General features: G+C 44.4%; 2 protein-coding genes across 9 annotated transcripts in view; both read right to left on the bottom strand.

Moving 5' to 3' along the window:
• Positions 1 to 683: 683 nt before the first annotated feature.
• GPR45 (G protein-coupled receptor 45) lies at positions 684 to 12847 on the bottom strand. Of its 7 annotated transcripts, XM_081858267.1 has the most exons (3): positions 12735 to 12847; positions 10066 to 10113; positions 684 to 2983 (listed from the first exon to the last, which is right to left on the bottom strand). In XM_081858267.1, exon 3 carries the CDS (start codon positions 2741 to 2743, stop codon positions 1607 to 1609), a length of 1137 nt encoding a protein of 378 aa, XP_081714393.1. In that variant the 5' UTR covers positions 2744 to 2983; positions 10066 to 10113; positions 12735 to 12847; the 3' UTR covers positions 684 to 1606. The 7 variants fall into 7 exon arrangements, with proteins under 7 accessions (XP_081714393.1, XP_081714391.1, XP_081714394.1 ...); XM_081858265.1 differs by lacking the exon at positions 10066 to 10113 and having other exon boundaries at positions 12735 to 12840; XM_081858268.1 differs by lacking the exons at positions 10066 to 10113; positions 12735 to 12847 and adding an exon at positions 12296 to 12455.
• A 6016-nt stretch (positions 12848 to 18863) lies between these two features.
• The window catches only part of MRPS9 (mitochondrial ribosomal protein S9), a 41323-nt gene continuing 36733 nt past the window's right edge, over positions 18864 to 23453 (bottom strand). For both annotated transcript variants that reach the window (XM_081858255.1, XM_081858256.1), the window contains exons 9-11: positions 21890 to 21998; positions 20042 to 20211; positions 18864 to 19068 (exon numbers count right to left, since the gene is read on the bottom strand). In XM_081858255.1, the coding sequence (XP_081714381.1) occupies positions 18977 to 19068; positions 20042 to 20211; positions 21890 to 21998 (371 nt within the window). In that variant the 3' untranslated portion in view covers positions 18864 to 18976. The remainder of the gene's footprint in view (positions 19069 to 20041; positions 20212 to 21889; positions 21999 to 23453) is intronic.

Below are 23453 nucleotides of genomic sequence, written 5' to 3'. Positions count from 1 at the left end.
GCGGAGTCTGTAACCTGAAGCGTATGTAACCCGAGGTACCACTTTATTCAGTTTAAAAGATTGGAAAAGCAGTGCTGCCTCTTTGAGTGAAACCTTTACATTTATTTTGGGGAGGCTGTGCTATTCCTCCAGAAAACCCAAAGCAAGCTTTGGGTGCTTTTCTTCACCTTATAATGCAGGTGTGATACAGCCGAACAACTCCCTTCGTCCCCTGCTCTCTGGGACTGATGGTGGGCAGGGGGAGCAGTTCAGCAGTATCAGGAGGGTCAAAGGTCCCCCACACCTGATACAGGCTTTTGTACTTTGCACCTGAAGCAAAAGTCCTTGGAACGAAAATGGGCAGAGTGGCTGCAGAGTTGCATCGGTGCACCATGAATGTTTCAAGAGGTTTCTCCTCCCAGAAGGCTCAGTCAACTCTTGTGCTTAGCTAGTGACTGAATAGAACTGATTGTTTAAAGCAGGGTTTCCCAAACTTGGGTCTCCAGCTGCTTTTGGACTATAATTCCCACCATCGCTGACCACTGGTCCTGCTAGCTAGGGATGATGGGAGTTGTAGACTTAAGGGTCAGACTAGGTGCGGTATTATTTATCATGGCTGCCTAATAACCTCCTAGGACCAGCAAACAAGCACGAAACTATAAAAAGACCATTTAAAACATTAGTTAATAAATACAGAAACAATCGCAGCCAAAAATTATATATTGGAGAACTAGTTTTCACATCGTAAACAAGATACATGACATAAAACAGTGGATTATAGCTGAGATGTTAAAATCACAAAGGGTGTAAGAGAATTAAACATCCTCCTGGCACCTAAAGGCGCCAGATGAGCCTCTCAGGTAAGGGTATTCCACAACTTGGGTGCCATTCCTGAGAGGTCCTCTCTCCAGTGGCCATTGGAAACTTTGTTCACGAAACTGATGGTGGGTGGTGGTCCTTCATCAGTATAGCAGCCAGGGGGTTGGGCTCATCTCCTGCAGCCTCCGTGATCCCAAAACTGATCTCTCTCTCTCTCTCTCTCTCTCTCTCTCTCTCTCATACTGTTATTTTTAAGAGAATAAGCCTAGAAAGAACAAAATGTGATCTTGCATTTAACAGCACATACATAACCTGGGCTCTTCCATGAAATTAAATGTTTTAAATCACAACCCACTTTTGCTAGATTGTGCAAAATGATAGATAAAAAACAAGGGAAGATTTCTGCCTCATTGTGTTTTGTTGGGCTTCACACTGCCAATTTGTTGCCGCGTGTTGCTCTTTGCAGGACAAACCTAAATAATATAATGGGGAGTCATGGAGCTAAAATCCGATACCGATTATTTCACCGTGTGCGCTTGGCTGTTGGTGATGCTTTTTCCTAAGCAGAAGAAAACAGAAGAAAATACAGGCAGTATATTTTATTTGGCAGTGTATTTGGTAAGACCACAACACTTGTTTAACCTGACAATGAGACTAGTGTGGGAAGTGCTTCAATTTAATGGATAACAAGAACAAAACTCCCTAAGTATTCTGGGTTACAATCAACACATTAAAGAAAACAGCATGGTGCTGTGAGGGCAGTGACGGAAGATATAAGCTGCTCAGTATTTTTTTCTTTTTACGGTTCCTAAACTGCGGATTGGTGCTCGCTACAGACATATATTGTGCTTGGCCTTATTCTCCTTTTCGTTCGTCCAGGCACTTTGGGGAAGATCTTGAATGTTTTTGGCATGAACTCCAGACAGGCCTCGCGGAACTTCTTGATCCTCCAACAATAGATGACAGGGTTGAATACGGATTTGAGGTAACTCAGCCACAACACACAGGTACTGGTGATGTAGAAAGAAGGGCTGTAGTAGAAATTTCTGCTAAACACAGACATCAGGCTAAACACCGTGTGCGGAAGCCAGCACAGAGAGAAGCCAACAAAAAGGATGAGGATAGTCGTGAAGGCCCTGGTCTTGAAACTCATGTCTACGTTCATCTGGCGAGGCTTCTGCAGCCCGGTGAGGCCTAGTTTGCTCACCTGACTCAAGCAGACGCTCTCGGCGTGGTTGTGGATTCTGACGGTGTTGCGGCGGACGGTGTTCAGGATGCAGAGGTAAGAGTACAGCATGATGCTGAACGGGACGAAGAAAGCAGTCACAAGAAGCATCACGGCGTAGGCTCGGTCTGCAGGGCATTCTGTGTAGCCCAGGACACACTGGGGAGCGCGGCTCGGGACTTCTACGAACATCCACCCAACCACTGAAGGGAAAGAGATGCAGAAGGAAAAGGCCCAAGAAACCGCAATCATGACTTTGGCGCGCTGGGGGTTGAGTTTGTCTTGGCGCTGGACGATGATGAGGAATCGATCGACGCTAATGATCAAGAGTATCGAGACCCCTTCCAAGACGAAGAACCAGTACAGCATGGCAGATATTCGGCAGAAGCGAGCCCCGAAGTTCCAGCTCACCGTCAGAATAGTGACGGCGGTGAAAGGCATGCAAAACAATGACAGCATGATATCCGAGAAAGCCAAGGTAGCTAAAAGCAGGTTGATCGCCGAACGCATGGCTGGTTTCTGGTAGACAATCAGGCAGACGACAGCATTGCCCAGAAATCCAACAGCAATCATGAATAGCATGATAATGGCCAGCAGTAGCCTGAGCGGGGTTGGGAGCACTGTGTAACTGGGGTCTGTGAGCCAGGTGCTTACATTCAGAGCGACAACGAAGTCTGCAGGAGTCTGGTTGCATGCCATCACAGTGCAAAAAGCCGGCATCTGAGATGCAAAACCCTCTTCCTGCTAACTCAATCGCGGCTGCCATTTTCCCATCTTATCGGTATCGGCCATACAAACTCAAAGCAGGTGTTAGTCTGTGGCTAAGTCTGTCTGAAAAAATGTTTCTTCAGCAAGCGTTGACAAAGCAGATTGCAGCAATTTTAGAGGAGCACGGGCTTCTGCAACACCCAAATAGAAGCGTGGCCATTATCAAGTGCGTATCTTCAGAGAGACGTGGCTCTGGAAAATCAGAGAAAAGAAATATGGTGGTAACTCATCTATTGGTTTTTTAGTAATATGTCTACATTGATGGTTTCCTTTCCATTGAAAAAGTATGGGCAAGGTACTGAATACTCAGTACAGTGGTACCTCGGGTTAAGTACTTAATTCGTTCCGGAGGTCCGTTCTTAACCTGAAACTGTTCTTAACCTGAAGCACCACTTTAGCTAATGGGGCCTCCCGCTGCCACCGTGCCGCCGGAGCACGATTTCTGTTCTCATCCTGAAGCAAAGTTCTTAACCCGAGGTACTATTTGTGGGTTAGCGGAGTCTGTAACCTGAAGTGTATGTAACCTGAAGCGTATGTAACCCAAGGTACCACTGTATCATACAACAAAGTGCCACTTCTTAGTTTACAACAGCTAGCTTCTACTTACATTTAGATCTATTACTCTGGTAAGCCACTTATTCAGTGACTGGGAAAACCTTGGAAACTGGTTGCCTGGCCATTTAATAGCTTCCTTCCGACATGAACCTTAAAACCTTTTTGTTTATAGTATTTCTAAATGATCTTATTGAAATATTCAAATCAAAATCGCATGGACAAACATTAAGCAAAAGCAAGCTTCCGAGTTGTAACATGGTTCAGCATTATCTGAAAAATATTGGCACCTTGTGATTACCTCCACAGTGTGCCAATTATATTAGTTTCATTACTGCGGGATCAGGTTTCATGGCTGCTGACGGCTACAGCGAACACATTCTGTACCAGAGGCCTAAATGCTGCTCTAACTGCTGATCCTGCTCTGTATTCAGAAGCCAATCTCCTTGCTGGGACAGGACTATCTCTGATACAGGAATCAGCCTGCGGAAAAAATATGCTTAAAATAGCAGCATGGAGCAACCTAAGATGAAGAAGGGAGCATGTTTTGCTCTCTTTCATGTAGAGCAGGGGTTGGTGGCCTGTGACCAGCCAGATCTTTGCTGGAGTACAACTTCCTTTATTCCTGACCCTTGGCCATTCTGGCTGGGTCTAATGGGAGTCCAACAACTTATGGAGAGCCTCACTCCTATTGTAGAGAATGGATTTCCTTCTCCCTTTCTCTGTATGTGAACAAAGCAGGCACGTGAATTAAACACACACATATGGCTGCCCTAGGTGTAACAAATAAATACAAAATAAAAAAAATCCTTCCAGTAGCACCTTAAGGACCCCTGACCATTAGGTCGTCGTGGCCTACTCTGGGGTTGCGGCGCTCATCTCGCTTTATTGGCCAAGGGAGCTGGTGTACAGCTTCCGGGCCATGTGGCCAGCTTCTGGCGAACCAGAGCAGCGCACGGAAACACCGTTTACCTTCCCGCTGGAGCGGTACCTATTTATCTACTTGCACTTTGACATGCTTTTGAACTGCTAGGTTGGCAGGAGCAGGGACTGAGCAACGGGAGCTCACCCTGTCGCGGGGCTTCAAACCGCCGACCTTCTGATCAGCAAGCCCTAGGCTCTGTGGTTTAACCCACAGCACCACCCGCGTCCCATAGTAGCACCTTAGAGACCAACTAAATTTGTTATTGGTATGAGCTTCCGTGTGCATGCATCAGGTATCTGAAGAAGTGTGCATGCACATGAAAGCTCATAGCAATAACAAACTTAGTTGGTCTCTAAGGTGCTACTGGAAGGAATTTTTTCATTTTGTTTCGACTACGGCAGACCAACACGGCAACCTACCTGTCAATAAATACAAACCAACTGAAACACTTCTACACATAACTGTATTGCGGCCGCTCAAATAATGCAGTCTATTCAGTAATGCAATTCAGAACATCAGAAATCAGAAGTAACGAAAGCAGGAAAAAGTGCCTTGGAACAGCAGTGTTCCCTTCTGCAGAACCATCAGCTCAGCAATAACAAGATGTTCTTTTTCTGCACAATGTTCTCTCCACAAGCGGCAAACAAGCACCTCCCGTTGTCTCCTAGGCATGAGTAAGTTCTCTTGTAGGGTCCTAGGCTGCCTTAAAGTATGTTTGCTCCAAATCCCTTGTCCCCGCCCCCCCAATATTGCTCTGCTACGATTAAGAAGTTAACACACACACACAAATGCAACTCATATGTAGCCCCCGGCTTCCAACACTGCAGGGGGGGGGGTGATGGTCAGTGCATTCACTTGCAGGTTTGGGTTTGCTCAGGTGAGTTGATTTCACCCAGGAGGGAGGACCTTTAGTCCTCCAGAGGTTGCTGAACCACAACTCCCATCATCCCTAGCCACTGGCCACGCTTTTGAGGGCTGATAGCTGCCGCAGTTCAGCAACCGCTGGAAGGCAAAGGTGCCCAGCTCCTGATTCAGCAAAATAATATGGGGTCAACTGATTCTTGCCTTCCTCCACAGGCAGATTTGAGGAATGTTGAGCTAGCCCTTTAGAACAACCGCTGAGTCTGGGTCCTGCTTCCTGCAGTTCTTGTTCAGTGTTCACTCTCCCCTCCATGTGCTGTCAGCCTCGTAAAACTTGCCTCATGCACCAACCATGCGCAGTGGCTGGGTGCAGCTGTGGAGTTAGAAGCCGGACCCAAAGATGCAATGAGCTACATCCGGCCTGCAGGCTAGCAGTTCACCATCTGCAATATCAAGGAGGGATAAATTTCCTGTGCATTGCCTTTTTTGGGTTTAGCTCCCCACCGCTAACCTCCTGAGGTATCAGAACATTAACTCTTGGATCTGGACCCACGATCAGTTGTAAAGAAATATAAAATAAAGCCTGTTCACATCACCATCATAATTATACCCCACCATCTGATTTTTTTCCCTCCAGAAGTTTGCTTTAATTTATTCCCAACAAAAGATACATTGGTTTCCCCCCCCCCATTAAATACCGTATTTTCCGCTCTATAAGACGCACCAGACCACAAGACGCACCTAGTTTTTGGAGGAGGAAAACAAGAAAAATATATATTCTGAATCTCAGAAGCCAGAACAGCAGGAGGGATCGCTGCGCAGTGAAAGCAGCAATCCCTCTTGCTGTTCTGGCTTCTAGGATAGCTGCGCAGCCTGCATTCGCTCCATAAGACGCACACACATTTCCCCTTACTTTTTAGGAGGGAAAAAGTGAGTCTTATAGAGCAAAAAATACGGTATTTTCCCGAGTTTGCTCTGAAACAACAAAAATAATAATATTTGAGGAAGAAGTTTCAAAAAGGATGTCGTGGAACAACCTACCCGCTGATCTGTTGTCATTATAACCCGCTGCCTGTCAGGCCTGGTAGTGAAAAATTGCCCCATTTTTTTTTTTTTAAAGAAATTGACACGACAGAGATACATGGGCAATATTTAAATGAGCCACTTAACCTGACAGTTCCAAATGTTTCCCGTTGAAACGAAACATTGGTCTTTAAATAAATGTGCTTTGTTAAATGTTGGACAAAAGCAAGGCTTCCAACTTGAACCTTGTGATAAGAGCTATCTCTGATCAATGAACTGTCGCAGCAAGGTAGCTCTTTGTGAATGGCACAGAGCTGTGCATGCCATTCTCCCCCACGCAAGGCTTCAGCGGGGCTCCATTAGCCGGTTGACTCGGATCTCATCAGGCAAGGAAACAGCATTCATATCCGTCTAGGTGTCACCATGGCAATCCCTCACTTGAAAAGGAGACACGACCTCGGTGGTAAATTAGCGAGTGATCCCTCGTAACCAAGGGAGAATAGCGCATATTTGAAGCAAACTGACAACTTGGGGGGAAATTAGAAAACAAAGCTGGGGGGGGGGGGGGAGAAGCACCGTAAAGTAGAAGTGCGACTGGGCTGGATGAGACCAGAACACTTCCAGAAACAAGGACCAGCCAGGCAAGGGTGGGTCTCACAATCTTGGCTTATTTAAGTAGGTGGCTTCCCACAGTGAGAAGTTTACCTGCAATGTTCAACGCTCAATCAGTTATAGCTCAGTAGGAATGAATCTGCCCTACGTTCTTGCATCATAATACAGTGGTACCTCAGGTTAGGGATGCGAGTGGCACTGTGGGTTAAACCACACAGCCTAGGACTTGCCGATCAGAAGGTCGGCGGTTTGAATCTCCGCGACGAGGTGAGCTCCGGTTGTTCAGTCCCAGCTCCTGCCCATCTAGCAGTTTGAAAGCACGTCAAAGTACAAGTAGATAAATAGGTACAGCTCTGGCAGGAAGGTAAACGGCATTTCTGTGTGCTGCTCTGGTTCGCCAGAAGCGGCTTAGTCATGTTGGCCACATGACCAGGAAGCTGTATGCCGGCTCCCTTGGCCAATAAAGCGAGATGAGCGCCACAACCCCAGTCAGTCACGACTGGACCTAATGGTCAGGGGTCCCTTTACCTTTACCTCAGGTTAAGAACTTAATTCATTCTGGAGGTCCGTTCTTAACCTGAAACTGTTCTTAACCTGAGGTACCACTTTAGCTAATGGGGCCTCCCACTGCCACCGCGCGATTTCTGTTCTCATCCTGAAGCAAAGTTCTTAACTTGAGGTACTATTTCTGGGTTAGCTGAGACTGTAACATGAAGTGTCTGTAACCTGAGGTACCACTGTAGTAGTAGTAGTAGTAGTAATAATAATAATAATAATAATAATTGATTTAACTCGTTTCAGTTCCATTGTACTGATCCTCCTATACACCACTTAGAGACAGACGTAATTAAGCGGTATATAAATTGTCTAGATAAATAAATAATCTGCTTTGCATGCAAAAGGTCCCAGGTTCAATCCTTGGGCGTAGGGCTGAGAAAGAAGGATGCCTGAATGCTTGCATAGAAAGTCCCTGGTTCAGTCTCAAGCCTCTCAGAGTATGATGGGTGGGGGGAATGCCCTTTCAGTGGTCTACTCAGGAGTAGGTAAAAAGGGAGAAATTCAAGTCTCCTCCTTGACAACTACAGTCTGTGTCCTTTCCTGGCCACTTTATCAAGTATTATTAGTCTAACCCAAACGCTCTAAGCAAAACGGGGGAACCACCAAACCTTGAGTGTGTCCAAAAATCAGTATCCAATTAAGCAGGTTATTTTAAAGTTGTCTTGAAAATGGGGTAACGGGGAGAAACACCAAGTCTGTGCAATCAAAATGAAAATAAAGCAGTAAACCAGAACATTCGTCTGACCCTACACTGGGCAAAAGTTAGCATAGAAAAATTTACTCTTAATGGTCTCGTCTGAGAAGCTTCTGGTGTCAGTTGCAAAATGAAGATGTGTGCCCCTCTGTGCCCAGGCAGCTTCCAGGCAATGATAATAATAATAATAATAAAATTATTTCTACCCCGCCCAACTGGCTGGGTTTCCCCAGCCACTCTGGGTGGCTCCCAACAGATTAAAAACAGAATAAAACATCAAACATTAAAAACTTCCCTAAACAGGGCTGCCTTCAGATGTCTTCTAAAAGTCGGATAGTCATTTATTTCCTTGACATCTGACAAGGAGGGTGTTCCACAGGGCAGGCACCACTACCATGAAGGCCCTCTGCCTGGTTCCCTGTAACCTCACTTCTCACAGGGAGGGAACTGCCAGAAGGCCTTCAGAGCTGGACCTCAGTGTCCAGGCTGAATGATGAGGGTGGAGACGCTCCCTCAGGTATACTGGGCTGAGGCCATTTAGGGCTTTGAAGGTCAGCACCAACACTTTGAATTGTGATCGGAAACGTACCGGGAGCCAATGTAGGTCTTTCAAGACCGGTGTTATATGGTCCCAGCGGCCACTCCCAGTCACCAGTCTAGCTGCCGCATTCTGGATTAGTTGCAGTTTCCGGGTCACTTTCATAGGTAGCCCCACATAAAGCACATTGCAGTAGTCCAAGCAGGAGATAACTAGAGCATGCTAGTGATTGAGATGTACTTCAGGAAAGGGCCATTTTTGTAAAGTTGTAGAGGAGGTGGGCTGTCTTGGTGATAACTAGTGCCAGATTTGCAAGGCTTCCCTGAGAGATGCTAAGTTGGTGCATTGGACTACATGGTGTTCCCATCCTTAGGAAACAGAAGCTGACTGAACTGTAGGTTTTTGGAGAGAAAGGCTGAGGGCATGCCAGAACTACACTACACCCTGCAATGACAGTTTCCAGGAATCCCTAGGAGAAAGAACACCTCTTAAACTGGCCTAAGTCTGAAGCACAGATTTACCCAAATACTGTGCAGGATCTTGGTGGAATAACTGGCGCAGTGAGTTAAGACGCCAGCCTGCTTGGTTCAGCTAGGTTACTAGGCTAAGGAAGTCAAGGATTTAGTTTTTTAACTAAAGGCATTTTAAGAGATGACGCCAAGCTGGAAGATGTTTTAGAGAGATCCACTTCAAACAGGTGTTCCATCTGTTATTGCCCCAGAGAGGCTCGGATGTTTTGTAAAAATATTAAGAACTTGGGGTGGCAGAAAGGGAGAAAGAAGCAAAGTTATGAGCACTGAAAATGGAAAGGTTTCAAAACTCTGGAAATCTGGTCAATAAATAGACAGGGCACACTAAAATATGAAATAAACAGAAAGACAAAAACATCAAACTGCTGCATTATTATTATTATTTTGCAGATGAGGCAATTCTCCTGAGAATTAAGAACCTATATGTTATATAAACTTGAAGGAAAGTGTGTTCAGTAAAGAGTGTACCAGTTATTGGGGGCGGGGGGAAAGAGGTAACTCTTAACCCAGGGGTTCCCAACTTGGCGTCCACAGGGAACTCCTGTGGCATTCATGAAAGGTCTCAGTAAATTTCCCCTCAAAAATCCCTCATCCATTTGAGGCTTACCTCTCTCCACAGTCTATTTCCCAGTAATCATTTTCTTCTCGGTTAGGCTCCAACCTTTGAAGTGAACTCCAGTGGGGAAAAAGTGCCTCATCAAACAGAGAGCGAGCCTCTAAGACGTGGGTAAGTTAGGAAGACTCAGAACTTCTGACCTACACATTCCTTTCACTTTCAAAATTTATTCCTCTTCAGTTTGGCTCAAGAAGCATTACTAACAGCAAACAGCACTATTAAGGAAAGCTAATTTGAGAAAACACAGAAATATCTTTGTGTCCAGAATAATAAATAGCAAGGTCACTTATTTTTCTATGTTACAAAATTTTCAGCTTTTTTTAAAAAAAACTTTTCCTGACAATATGTATTAGAATCAGACTCACAGTATAGAAGAACTGGAAGGGACCACGACGGTCATCAAGTCCAACCCCCTAAAATGCAGGAATATTTTGACAATGTGAGCTTGAACGCATGACCCTGAGATTGAGTCTCATGCTCCACTGACTGAGCTACTATGTCTGTGTTGTGTTCCCCCCTTTTGCACTTTGTCATCTTATACATCACGTTTATGACGCCAGAAGGTTTTGCTCTATATCTCCTTAGAAATATTGTTTATAATAAAATAAAAGGATCCCTGGCCTCGTTTCATAGGTAATTGGGAGAGACCCGCATTTAGGAGAAACGGGCTCTGCTGCCATCATGGATGCTTAAGCTGCAATTCCTGCATTGCAAGGTCCCTTGAGGTTCCTCCTAACTCTACAATTCTATGATTCTAGGGCAATTTGGCTGTGAGATACCAGAGGTGAATTATTTGCTCTGCAATGAAGCTGTAGATCAGATGCCCGAAGTAAGAGCCACCCAGACAAACTGACAAATAGCTTCCTTTGGGCAAACCGCCATGAAGACAACATGCAGTACAGCAACGCACAACCATTAGCACCATACAGTGGTACCTCGGGTTATAGATGCTTCAGGTTACAGACTCCGCAAACCCAGAAACAGTACCTCGGGTTAAGAACTTTACTTCAGGATGAGAACAGAAATTGTGCTCTGGCGGTGTGGCGGCAGCGGGAGGCCCCATTAGCTATAGTGGTACCTCAGGTTAATAACAGTTTCCGGTTAAGAAAGGACCTCCAGAACAAATTAAGTTCTTAACCCGAGGTACCACTGTACTGAACAATCTTCTATGCACTTACTTCAAAGTCAGCATCTCAAGTTCATGCCCAGGTGCACAGGATATTTGGAAATCGTGGATCAGGTGAGGTATAAACCAGGCACCAGACCAGAAGGTCGATTATCTAGTGCAGGCTTCCTCAACCCCGGCCCTCCAGATGTTTTTGGCCTACAACTCCCATGATCCTTAGCAAGCAGGACCAGTGGTCAGGGATGCTGGGAATTGTAGTCTCAAAACATCTGGAGGGCTGAGGTTGAGGAAGCCTAATCTAGTGCAAGATCCTGTTCTCACAGCAACCACCCAGATGCCTGCGGGAAACCCTCAGGCCCGAGGTCACTCTCCCATTCTGTGGTTTCCAGCAAGTGATATTCAGGAGCAATACTGCCTCCGACGCTGAAGGCAGAGAGCACCCTTTGGAGCGATAGCCTTCCCTTTAGTAGTGATGCATGTCTGGAAGGTCCTTCTGTGACCCTGACTCACCTCCTTAATTAGGAATTCCTTCGGGAGGCGAACTGGGTCTGTTTTTGAGCCACGCTCCAGGTGGTAGTGGTGTGTGTGTGTGTGTGTGTGTGTGTGTGTGTCACCCTTCTGCGGACCACTGCCTTGCAGCAGAATGGTCTTGAATGAAGGGGACTCTGCCTCGCCAACTTAAAGTAAAGGCAAAGGTACCCCTGCCTGTACGGGCCAGTCTTGCCAGACTCTAGGGTTGTGCGCTCATCTCACTCTATAGGCCGGGAGCCAGCGCTGTCCGCAGACACTTCTGGGTCACGTGGCCAGCGTGACAAGCTGCATCTGGCGAGCCAGCGCAGCACACGGAACGCCGTTTACCTTCCCGCTGGTAAGCGGTCCCTATTTATCTACTTGCACCCGGGGGTGCTTTCGAACTGCTAGGTTGGCAGGCGCTGGGACCGAACGGCGGAAACGCACCCCGCCGCGGGGATTCGAACCGCCGACCATGCGATCGGCAAGTCCTAGGTGCTGAGGTTTTACCCACAGCGCCACCCACGTCCCTCGCCAACTTAGAATCACAGAATTGCAGAGTTGCAAAAGGACCTCGAGGGTCATTCTGGTCCAACCCCCTGCAATGCAGGAATCTCAACCAAAGCATCCATGACAGATGGCCATCCAACCTCTGCCTGAAAACTTCCAAGGAAGGAGATAAAAACCACTGCAATAAAAAAACAGGGTTTCCCCACAAGGGACTGTTGACTTTCCAACTGAGCCATCATTTTAGCGAAGTTCCGGCTCTCATTAAAATTTTTGACCACATCCCTTCATAAGGACCCTACATACAGTGTTTCCTTACCAGCTTTGACCGTTCGTTTCTACGCTGCACATGCTGAAGTGCAATTTAAAAAAAAGAAAAGATGATGAGGCAGAAAACTAAGTGCGGGCTAGTTACATAATACGTTTAGCTTCCTCTCCTGCACCTCGCTTACCGTAGCATTTTGCAGAGATCGGTGCAACACCCCGATTTAGTGGTGGTGGTGGAGGAGTATTTGGAAAAATGCCTATCAAGAGAGACAGGCTGCTGCCAAGAAAACCGGCCGGATAGCGAAGCGCACCATCAGAGCTCCCAGACAGACCAAAGTGCTGCACCTTGGCGCTAGACAGCTACTGCAGGCAGCGCCACGCAAACAGCCAGTCCGGGCTTCAGTTTCTTGCAGCACCGGGAAATGCACGGCTTCCCTCCCCCCCCCCTTTTTTTTTCTGCTATGCATGATGATCCCCGGTTGCTGAGAGTTTAATTCAGGCCAGATGAATATGCCTAGTTAAAAGGTAGCAGGAGGTTTCTCCACTCCCCGCAAACCCTTAAAAAAATAAAAATCCGGTAGCTCGCCCCTCCAGACAACGCGTGCGCGCATCCGAGCCACGTACCTCGTTTCCGTTGCAAGGAAGCAGGCAGCCGCGGAGAGGCGAGCGCTGCGCCCCCGAGACGGCGACCCCGGCGCGCTCCAGCCAGCGCGCACTCGGCGCTCCCGCCGAGCGCCCATCCGCGCCCAAGCGGCTCCAGGGCTGGGAGGCGGCCGAGGACGGTGAAGGGGAAAGCGCCCCCTCTACAGGCGCTCCCCCGCGGCCCACAACCGACAAGCGAGGGCCCGCTCTTTCTCGGAAACAAAAATAGATACGTCTTTATACCGCTAACCATTCCCATCCCCAGCGGCTAATAATAATAATAATAATAATAATAATAATAATAATAATAATAATAATAATAATAGTTGTTGTTGTTGTTGTCGTTTAGTCGTGTCCGACTCTTCGTGACCCCATGGACCAGAGCACGCCAGGCACTCCTGTCTTCCACTGCCTCCCGCAGTTTGGTCAAGCTCATGCTGGTAGCTTCGAAAACACTGTCCAACCATCTCGTCCTCTGTCGTCCCCTTCTCCTTATGCCCTCCATCTTTCCCAGCATCAGGGTCTTTTCCAGGGGGTCTTCTCTACTCATGAGGTGGCCAAAGTATTGGAGCCTCAGCTTCAGGATCTGTCCTTCCAGTGAGCACTCAGGGCTGAATTCCTTAAGAATGGATCGGTTTGATCTTCTTGCAGTCCATGGGACTCTCAAGAGTCTCCTCCAGCACCATAATTCAAAAGCATCAATTCTTCAGCGACTGGCCTTCTTTGTGGTCCAGCTCCCACTTCCATACATCACTACTGGGAAACCATAGCTTTAATGATACGGACCTTAATAATAGTAGTAGTAGTAGTAATAATAATAATAATAATAATAATACAAAAGAACAAGATGAAGCAAGCTTCTTTTCTCCAGCTCCGCAGGGTCGGACTCGAACCAATGGCTTCAAGTTACCAGAAAGGAGATTCCGACTAAATCTCAAGAAGAACTTTCTGACTGTAAATCAGAACTGTTCCACAATGGAAGGCATTCCCTCAAGAAGTGGTGGGCTCTGCTTCATTGGAAGTGCTAAGGCTGGATGGCTGTCTGTCATGGATGCTTTAGTTGAGATTTCTGCATTGCAGGGGGTTGGACTAGATGACCCTGGGACCCAGTTCTCTCTTGTGGCTCCTAGAAGTTGTCAGCATGCCATAGTGGCCATGCTGGCCGGCCATAGTGCATGCCATAGTGGCTTGGAATGGCCAGCTGAACCTGCATGCGAAGGTAGGCTCAGTGGATTGAATAGAGGAGACAAATAGTGGGTCCAACAGTCAAGAAGGTCTTTTTGGCAAATTCACCTGGGAAGGTAGCCCATCTAGGAGAAGGAAAACTCTGATCCTAAACCTCCACTGCCTTGTGGGATATCTTTGGGAGATGAAAAGGCTAAGGAGTGAACCCTACACAAATCCAGAGTGCAGTCCCCAAGACGGTTGGATGGTGCTTTGTACACCTTCCTTCTGGCAACTCCTGCAACTAAGCTGGTGCCAGACATATTGCTCTGCTTTCCTTTGGACCATTTCAGCGAGGTCTTGTCTGGGCAGCAGACCAGGACTTCTATACAGTGCCCAAGTTTGTGTCCCAGGGCGGTCACTTCAGTGCTGCTAACACAACAGTTTGACTCCACAGATGGATGCCTTTTCACACCCACCCACAACATAATTGAAGGACTGGCATCCTGCATTCATAGAATCCTAGAATGGTAGGGCTAGAAGGGATCTCAAGGGTTATATAGTCTAACTTCCTGCAATGCATAAATCTTTTGTGCGACGTGAGGCTCGAACCCACAACCTGAGATTAAGAGCCTCCTGATCTACCAACAGAGTTATCAGTCAAGAGAAAACTATGTGGCTCCTATGGAACATCCCCCCATTTCCCTTTCCCTCTCCTTATCACCAACCGATAAATAAAAAGCAATAAAGTGAGCAAATGGAACTAAAGACAACAAAAACTACATCTGCAGAACATTTAGAGCCACTCCCAAAGCACGCAGAGTAAGGAGCTTGCATCTGTATGTAAACTGTAATTGTGCCACTTTCTTCTTGACATTACACAGTCTTAACAGTGAGTCCAGAAGTAACTGTGGAGGCCACAGTGGGGACATCGGTTTCCAGGCAGGAGTTGATCACATTTGAGGATTTGCCAAGCGTGCCTTCCTCTTAGCTTGTTTCTCCTTTTTGTCCCGAGTTTGTGCTTCTTCAAAGTCCATGATGCCTTTGGTAAAGGCTCCCCAATTAGGAGCGCTCGCAGGCCAGTGTTTCTCAATTTTGTGTGCTTATAAATGCATTTTTTTAGATTTGCCTTGCGAGCATATTTAAATCTCTTTTGTAGTCCACCAGTATTTCACTTTCCAATCTACTAACTTACCTTAAAGGGTTCTTGCTAGTGCTACGTTAGCAATAATATACAAGCAGATTTGTCCAAACTAACAGGAATAATGCAGTTTTTTTGTGTCCATCCCACTTTAAGACAGGCTGCAGTCGCTCCAGAACCCTGCAGTGATTGTTGAGTGGAATACCTGGACATGCAGCCATTACCTTTATGCTGAGGGAACGGCACTGGCTACTGACTAGTCACAGGGCCATGTAAACGTTTATTAACATTATAAAGCCCACAAAAACTTGGGGGCAGGGTGCTCATCCCAATAGACTTCTAAGATCACCCAAGGAAATATTACTCATGGCACCACTCTACAGAACATAGGATGATAGCTCTAAAATGGGCATTTTCTGCTGCTACATCACTTTGGAATGCCTTTCACTCTGCCATACGTGAAGCAGCAATTATTTGCTTCAGTTATCTTCAGATGTATCTGTTTGTGCCAGCTTTCCCTGATCTCTGAATCAATGGGCTTCTGTTTTGATATTGATTTAAGTGTTTTTATGTTGATTCATACTGTTGCACACCACTTGGAAACGTTTAAAACATTAAGCGGTTTTGAAATACTTTCAAATTTAATTCAGTAAATACAGTATTCTAAAAAAATAATAATACTTTTCTAAAAAGATGGAAGAGTAAAGCTAAAGGCATCGTACAGGTGTCAAGCCTGTGTTAGTCTTTCGTTCTTCTGAAAATTCACTTTTTGGCAGAAGAGCCATTGGGGGAAAACAGGATGACAATGATTGGATGATGGTGTCGTGTGGATACCTCATAAAGAGCAAGTGAAGAATGGCAATTCCACTCTAAGCATGTGGCGTGGAAGCATCTTCCCCACAATGGTCAGAAAAGAAGTTGTGTTCCAGCTTGCTTCTCTGCAAAATCTTCTGGTGCAAATTAAAATTTCAAGGGTTGGGTGTTCTTTGGTTCGGTTCAGACATGCTGGTCTAAATAGCTTGTCAAAATATTGGTGCTGCTGGCTTCTCAGAGAGGAATGCCGTGATTTCCTCTTTTCAGAACCTGCTTTTCTCTTGCACCTTTAAGTACATTATTTACATTGGGAGGGTAGGCAGCTGCTGTCTCTGGGCATCCTTACAGGAGATGCAACAACAACAAAACAAAACTGGTTACCCACAATGCACTATCCAGCTTCTTTTCTTGCAACTACTGCATTATCACCGGTGTAGGCCGTGGTTCCATGATGCTGGGGCTGCTGCCCAGCCTTTCACAAGCTAGGCTCTATAGAAAGCCAATGTCCATAGAAAAGCTTGTTACGGAAATTACCGGGTGGGGTGGGGGGGCACATCTTTAAAGTTGTTAAATGATACAAATATTGTGCATAAATGTATCCTTTCGACTAGCAGGGAAGTTACCTAGCTTTAAAAATCATATAAAATCAACTCCTTTGCTAGTTTCCTTCATTCCGCCGCCAATTTGCTTCATCGGCCAAGGACTTGGAAACCACTCGGTCCCCGCCATAATCCCTCAAGTGGGAGGACACCTACACACAGGAGTACTCACTCAGAGGTGTCAATCGCTGGGCAAAGGCACTCCTCCAGACTTGCCCAGGTGGCAGACTATGCAAACCAAATTTCTATTGTCTCTTTGTAGTAGGTGCTTAGAATGTACTTCCCAATACATATCCTGTATCCGCCTGTGTTAATCATGTATAACCCTCCCCTTTTCTGATGTAGCAATGATGTAGTGATGATGCTTAATGAACTGTATGCTGGGATAAAACAGAAACTTTTAAAAGTCCTTGTCACCCTATCCTCGGGGTTCAAAATTCCTCTTTGAACTGTTGCGCAATAAACTTTGGTCTACAGCTATTTGCTCCGGTTGGTGGCTGAACTCCATCCTTTATTCCACAGGGACCCGTGGGCTCTGCCCGATGAGCTGGGTGACTGAGCAGGCTCGCACCTAGATTTTTCCGTAACAGCTGGTAATTGAATTTATCAACACTGTTTTTAGAATCCTAGAATTGTAGAGTTGGAAGGGACCCTAAGAATCATCCAGTCCAACCCCCTGAAATGCAGGACTGTGCAGTCGACCCATACAGGGATCAAACTTGCAACCTTGGCGTGATCAGCACAACACTCTAACCAACTGAGCTATCCAGGCTGTTATTTACAATGGCAAGAGATAATGATTATGCAGTGCACCAGTACAGAGACATGTTATTTAGCTTCTGCCTGAATTTACCGTTTCTGTTCCTGTATAGCTCACACAATTATTCCTCTATCCTCAGTGGGTCTTTGACATTAGCGTAAGTCTCCCACAGCATTCCTCCCCTCCCAAATAATAATTGTTAGGGCTAGTAATTAAGATAATCATAGTACATTAACTGTATGATAATTGCATAAATCTGCATACGAATAAAATAATTCTGGAGAGAGCAAAAAAAGCATTCTTCACTTTTAGATAATGCATACAGGTGTTGAAGCACAAATTATTTTAGAGAAGATGTCTCTTAAGATGCTATCTGCTTCCTGGGGTTTTTGTAATGACTTGTATTAAACACAGGCTGCCTGATTAACAGGGACACCTTTTTAGTTTATCAAAAGGTTTGCAAATTGATTAGTTTAACCAATCAACTAATTATTGCAACCCTCATAATGTTCAAGCAATTAAAAACCCTCCAAATTAGTGACCTTACTTACACTAATGCCCCCCAAAAAGTATTGTGTAAAACAGTCTGGGCTCTAACAATAACCGAGCTCATGATTTAAATAGTTTCATAAGCATATGTGTGTTAAAAAGTCTGATGCAATTCTACACAATCTCCACATTTCCTTATTTTTGCCCCCTTTGGAAATCTATGTAATTTTGTAAGGTAGACTGTAAACAGCTCCATCTTGTGGTAAGAAGGTTGTATTGACAGCCAGAATTAAATTCAATTTTAAAAACTGATTAAAATAGTTTGTGTGTGGATTAAAAGCTGCAAAGAAGGTATACATTTTTCATGCAAACAGTGACTTGGGGCATCACAGATTCTAAATATGACTTGCATATGATGACAGAACATAGACCAAACATGCTGTTTTCAGAAAGAGGATTCCTAATACAGTGGTGCCTCGCAAGACGAAATTAATCCGTTCCGTGAGGCTCTTCGTATAGCGGTTTTTTCGTCTTGCGAAGCAAGCCCATTGACAGCTTAGCGGATTAGCGCTATTAGCGGTTTAGCGGCTTTTAGCAGATCAGCTGATAAGCGGCTTAGGGCTTAGGAAAAGGGGGAAAAAGGGGGAAAAAACCCGCAGGAACTCGCAAGACATTTTCGTCTTGCGAAGCAAGCCCATAGGGAAATTCGTTTTGCGAAGCGCCTCCAAAACGGAAAACCCTTTCGTCTAGGGGGTTTTCCGTCTTGCGAGGCGTTCGTCTTGTGGGGCACCACTGTAGTTTCACCAAGGAAGAAATAATTCATTGTCCTGCTTTTTCATACTGAAGGCTCGATACTTTTGTACCTTCTGCTTTAACAACAAATGGCAGAGCTCTTGAAGAGCAACTCACATTGCCTCCCTATTCATCCTACAACTGCTGCCTCGTTCTGCACTTCCTTCCATGTTTAGCTGCCTCTATTCTGTTCCGCTCTATCCTGTCCCCACGTTTATTAAAGTTAGTTCCCACTGCTCATTCAGTAGGAAAGCAACTTTGACATCAAGCAAGTTTAATGCCTCCAACTGACACCTCTTTTTGTTTTGTCCTTTTCGTAAAAGAAGAAAAAACATGAATGGGAATTGGGGGTGGGTGGGAGAGAAACAGTTTAATTACAAATATATAGATATATATTTACACACATCCACATGTCTAAAATTTATCCATCGCAACAGATGCAATGCACTTTGTTTGACTTCTGAACTTAGCGCTTCTGCCAGGTGAACTTTTTGCGGGATCCCGCTTGGCCGGGCTTCTTCCGCTCTCTCACACGTGGATCAACTGCTAGGAGACCAGCTGCAGGGGCAAGAGAAAGGTTAGAAGAAGTTCAGTCACGGTGCTTCTATACTACACTCAGAACAGCAGCTGAACTTGGGAGAAGAAAACAGGAAAGTGCAAGCTGAAGCCCAGAGGGATGAGATCAGCTAATGATGAGATTGTACACTTTAAAATATGAAGTACGTTTCCATTGTTTCTGGATTATATTTTTTGGTTTTTGTCTTATCAAAGACAAATGTTTAAATGATTATTTATGCAGACAAGGATTAAGTGTAAGGTATTGGTTGTGTTTAGAATAGATTTATGAAAGATTTAGAAAACCTACTGATTAGAATATTTGTATGAGATTGTATGGGGAAAATACGGAATAACAGATACAAATTTGCTTAAAATGTATACAGGAAGTGCAGTGTAAGCAATGGAAGTCAATCAATGAAATTTTATTGTTGAGATATTTGTGGAGTGAATTTGGAGGAAATTCTTCCAATTTTTCTCCTTTTTCCAATATTTCTCCTTTTTTTCTTTTTATCCTTTTTTCTTTTTTGTTCTTTTTTATATATGTGTGCTTATCTGAAATATATATATGTGTATGTATTTGTATGTATTTTGCTTGCATTTTGTAATAATTATGTTAAATAAAATTTAATAATAAGAAAACAAAAAATAAAAATATGAAGTACGACCACTTTTCATGAGTGGGTTTCATAAGAGTTGCAGCCGATGGATTCCATGCCTCAAGGAATAAATTTCTGTTCAGGCAGCAATAATTCCTCTTTTTCTCCCTACCCCTCATCTGCTCTGGACGGTTGGGAGACCTTCTGGAGCAATTTGGGAAGGAGTACGAAGGGATTGCTTGGGGTGGAAGAGGAAAGAAGGGTGAAGTCCTGCTGTGTGAATGGATGTCCACTTAAGCAATGCTGGATGCAGCCCAAACGTATCTAATGTAAAACACACAGATGAGCCAGGGCAACTTTCTTCTTCATGATTATACCTTGCCTCATGGACTCCACCTCGTTTTCGGTGACGAAGCTACACAACGCTCTTGAGGAAGCTAAGCGGATCGCTCCGGCCTGTGCTGCTCTTCCTCCCCCAGAAACAGAGCAAACCATGTCGTGCTTCTCCAGGCGATCGAGAAACTGGAAGGGGAACATCAGCTGTTCTCTGAAAAACATACAAATGCATCCAGCATTATTGGCTCGCGTAGTCCAGTTGTAACACCAGCAATCAGGGAGACAGGTGGAAATGATCTAGATCAGTGGTTCCCGATCTTTCCCCACAAAATTGTAGAGGGTCTGGGTGGACCGCTTGATTATTATTATTTTTGCCTGTTGTATCAACTGTAAAGCACTGTGCTAGATGCTGTATGGTTTGTAATTGCATTTTTATCCCTCCTTTCACTTCTTTTATGTTGCATGTATATATTCCATAAAATTCAGCTTGCCTTTAATGGCAAACATAGCATGGTTGCCCGCAAAATGATGTTAATATAAAACTATGTCAAATGAAAACTCCCAAAGCAAATATCTAGAACAGGCTCATTTGCAAAGAAAGAAAGAAAGAAAGAAAGATAACCAACATAACCCTCTCTTTCTCTTTCTCTTTTGCAGTGTCACAGTCAACAAACAAATGAGTTTTGTTAAGCTTCTGAAAGGCTGCATTTGGCTTGGTGGGGAACAACTTATGCAGGCGTCTAAAGATCAGTTTCCAATAAGGAAACTGCAGCCTTCTTGTGAGTTTAAATGCATTAATCTAGCCCTAGTTACAAACAGGATGCCTTTGGTCCAATCTGGTAGGCCTCTTGCATAAATGGCACCTAGAATACCCCTCTGTTCCAATCCGTGCCCAAGATTAACGAGACTAGGTGCATTGTATCTCTGAAATCCTGGCTTGATAAATGAATTTGCATCATCACTCTCTCACGTTGGGTGGTACATTTTCCCAAGTGGAACAATCCACTTGGTGAGAAGATGAACAAACACAGAGCTTGTACAGTGGTGCCTCGCAAGACGAAATTAATTTGTTCCGCGAGTTGCTTCGTCTTGCGATTTTTTCGTCTTGCGGAGCGCAGATTCCCCGGGTATTAACGGTTTTACGAAAAAGGAAGCAAACCCGCAAGACGTTTTCGTCTTGCAAAGCAAGCCCATAGGGAAATTCGTCTTGCGAAGCACCTCGAAAAACCGAAAACCCTTTCGTCTAGCGAGTTTTTCGTCTTGCGAGGCACCACTGTATTAGGTGCTATGACAAAAGATCATGCAGAATGCTTATCCAGTTTGAGTGCAAAAAACAAAAACAAAAATACAGTGATAGAAGGAAATAGTTTAGCCCAGGAGAGAAACTTTATTTATTTATTTTTAATATACAGTATTTATGCCACTCGTTCAGCTATAGTCTAATTGTTTACAAATGCTTTTGACTTTGTTGTTTTTCAGCGCAATCCTGCACTCGGGGACCCCAGGTTTTATTGGGTGGCATGGAAAAGTCTCCAGGTGAGATGTCTTTAGTCCATCATCTTCCTGGAAGTCCTCTTGATGGGCGGTGTTCAACTCAGACATTTGTGACTTTGGTTAAACAATGGCAAGAAATAAGATGCTCCCAATTTTTTGTAAGTATTGATGGTAGGGTGGTGTGCACATGTAATACAACCTTAATCTTTAAACAAAAATGAAAACTGAAGAAACTAAGAAACCTATTCATATCCCTGCCTTCCTCTCGAAGTCACCCAGGGCAGCAGTCTTTGCTAAGACTAGACTGGCTATAGTCTTTGTTTCAGCAACATATCCCCTTGAATTTTTTTAAATAAAATAACTATCTACAGTAAACACTGACTTAGTTCACTCACCTGTCCTGCAAGACTGGAAAGTAAAGTATATAATCATCTCCATTTATAGTAATTTTCCCACTTCCATTGTCATAAACCTTAACGGTTGCTTTTGCTGTCTTTCTCCAGCCTTGAAAAAATAACACACGTTTATACTTAGCATCTCAAAATCACACGTGGCATGCTCATCATGGGAAAATCCTTGCAAAAGTGAAATTCTCTCATAATAAATATTATTTAATCCAAGTTCATCACACAGCATTCTTTCCTGGCCAATTGCAGTACTGCCCATGTTTCTTTTTCCTATGAGGCAAAGTTTCTATTTGTAATGTAACAAAAGCTATTTTATCCATCCTGGGGCCCAATACTGATTTAGTGCCTAAATTTGTTCCGGAATGGGAAAGGCTTGAGTTGCCTGCCTTTTGACACTTCCATATGTGTGAAGCTGCCTCAACTGTTCAGGTCATGGAAACAACAGAGAGTCCATCTCATAGCCAATAAATAGGGACTGTTATTCTAGGTATTGGCCATTGAGTGGGTTCTGATGCTTCCTGCTTATCTATGGTTGCTTAAATGATACCAAGGAAATTTGCATTATTATTATTATTTATTATTTAGCTGCTGGGAAACCCAAGTGGTATGGCTAAGCCCTGAGATTAGTATTATTGTCTTATGGCAGAGACACTAGCATCTTTCGACAACAAAGGCTTTACACATAATCTCTCTCCATCCGTGCAAGTAGTTGTTATAAAAATACTGAAAAGAGCTGAATAAATTGAAAAAAGGGATAAACAGCAAGAACAAAAATGTCTCATCCCATTAAAGAAAAATGGGACATGGTGGATAAAATATTCATATTGCCGCCATTACTATGAATATTTCTTTTTTTCCTCCAGCAGAGGGAAGCATACTCTGATAATTCAAAATGGCAGCCAGCATCTTCAACAGAGAAACTGGATTTTGATAAGATAGTTAGTTAGATTCAGACCTATACAACATACATGGAGAATTATTCATTAATAGTGACCCAAAACTCTGTTTAAGCATAAATACTTAGCAGCTCGTCTCATTTACTTCAAATGAAATTAGATATGCTTAAAGCCACAGGGCTTCAGATAAAGTGATTTTTAAGGTTAGCTCTATGTGCCAATTGCAAGATTTTAGGGCAGTGAGATTTCCCCAGCTGTTGATTATTGTTGATTAATTTCTGATTGATTTTACAGGTTTTTAAAACTGTCGTAAGCAGCATTGAGAACAGCAAATGCAATGGAATGGTAGGATATAAGTATTTTAAATAATAAGTATGAAGAAGTGATGGACCTGAACCTTAAGGCAGCTTGTTGCGAACTGAGAAGAATGTTCAACGCAGAAACGACACATTAGCACAATCAATGGCTGTGTTCATACATCATGGTAATTTATAGCTAATGGTTTACTGTGAATGTGCAGATGCACACACAACACCCTTCCGCTAGGGTGAAAAGGAGCACCAAACCACAATCCCCGACTTAGCGTTATTTCCAAACTAGGGATCATGGTTTGTTCAACTCCAAACCAACCCTGATTTGAAGCCAAGTTTTTTCTT

This window comes from Podarcis erhardii (assembly GCF_964252035.2).
Source record: "Podarcis erhardii genome assembly, chromosome: 4".
Taxonomy (NCBI): domain Eukaryota; kingdom Metazoa; phylum Chordata; class Lepidosauria; order Squamata; family Lacertidae; genus Podarcis; species Podarcis erhardii.
This window is presented reverse-complemented; position numbering and strand designations above follow the sequence as displayed.

What these genes read in the sequence shown, in the direction of transcription:
- GPR45 (XM_081858267.1), bottom strand. Translation starts at nt 2,743, where the DNA reads ATGCCGGCTTTTTGCACTGTGATGGCATGCAACCAGACTCCTGCAGAC.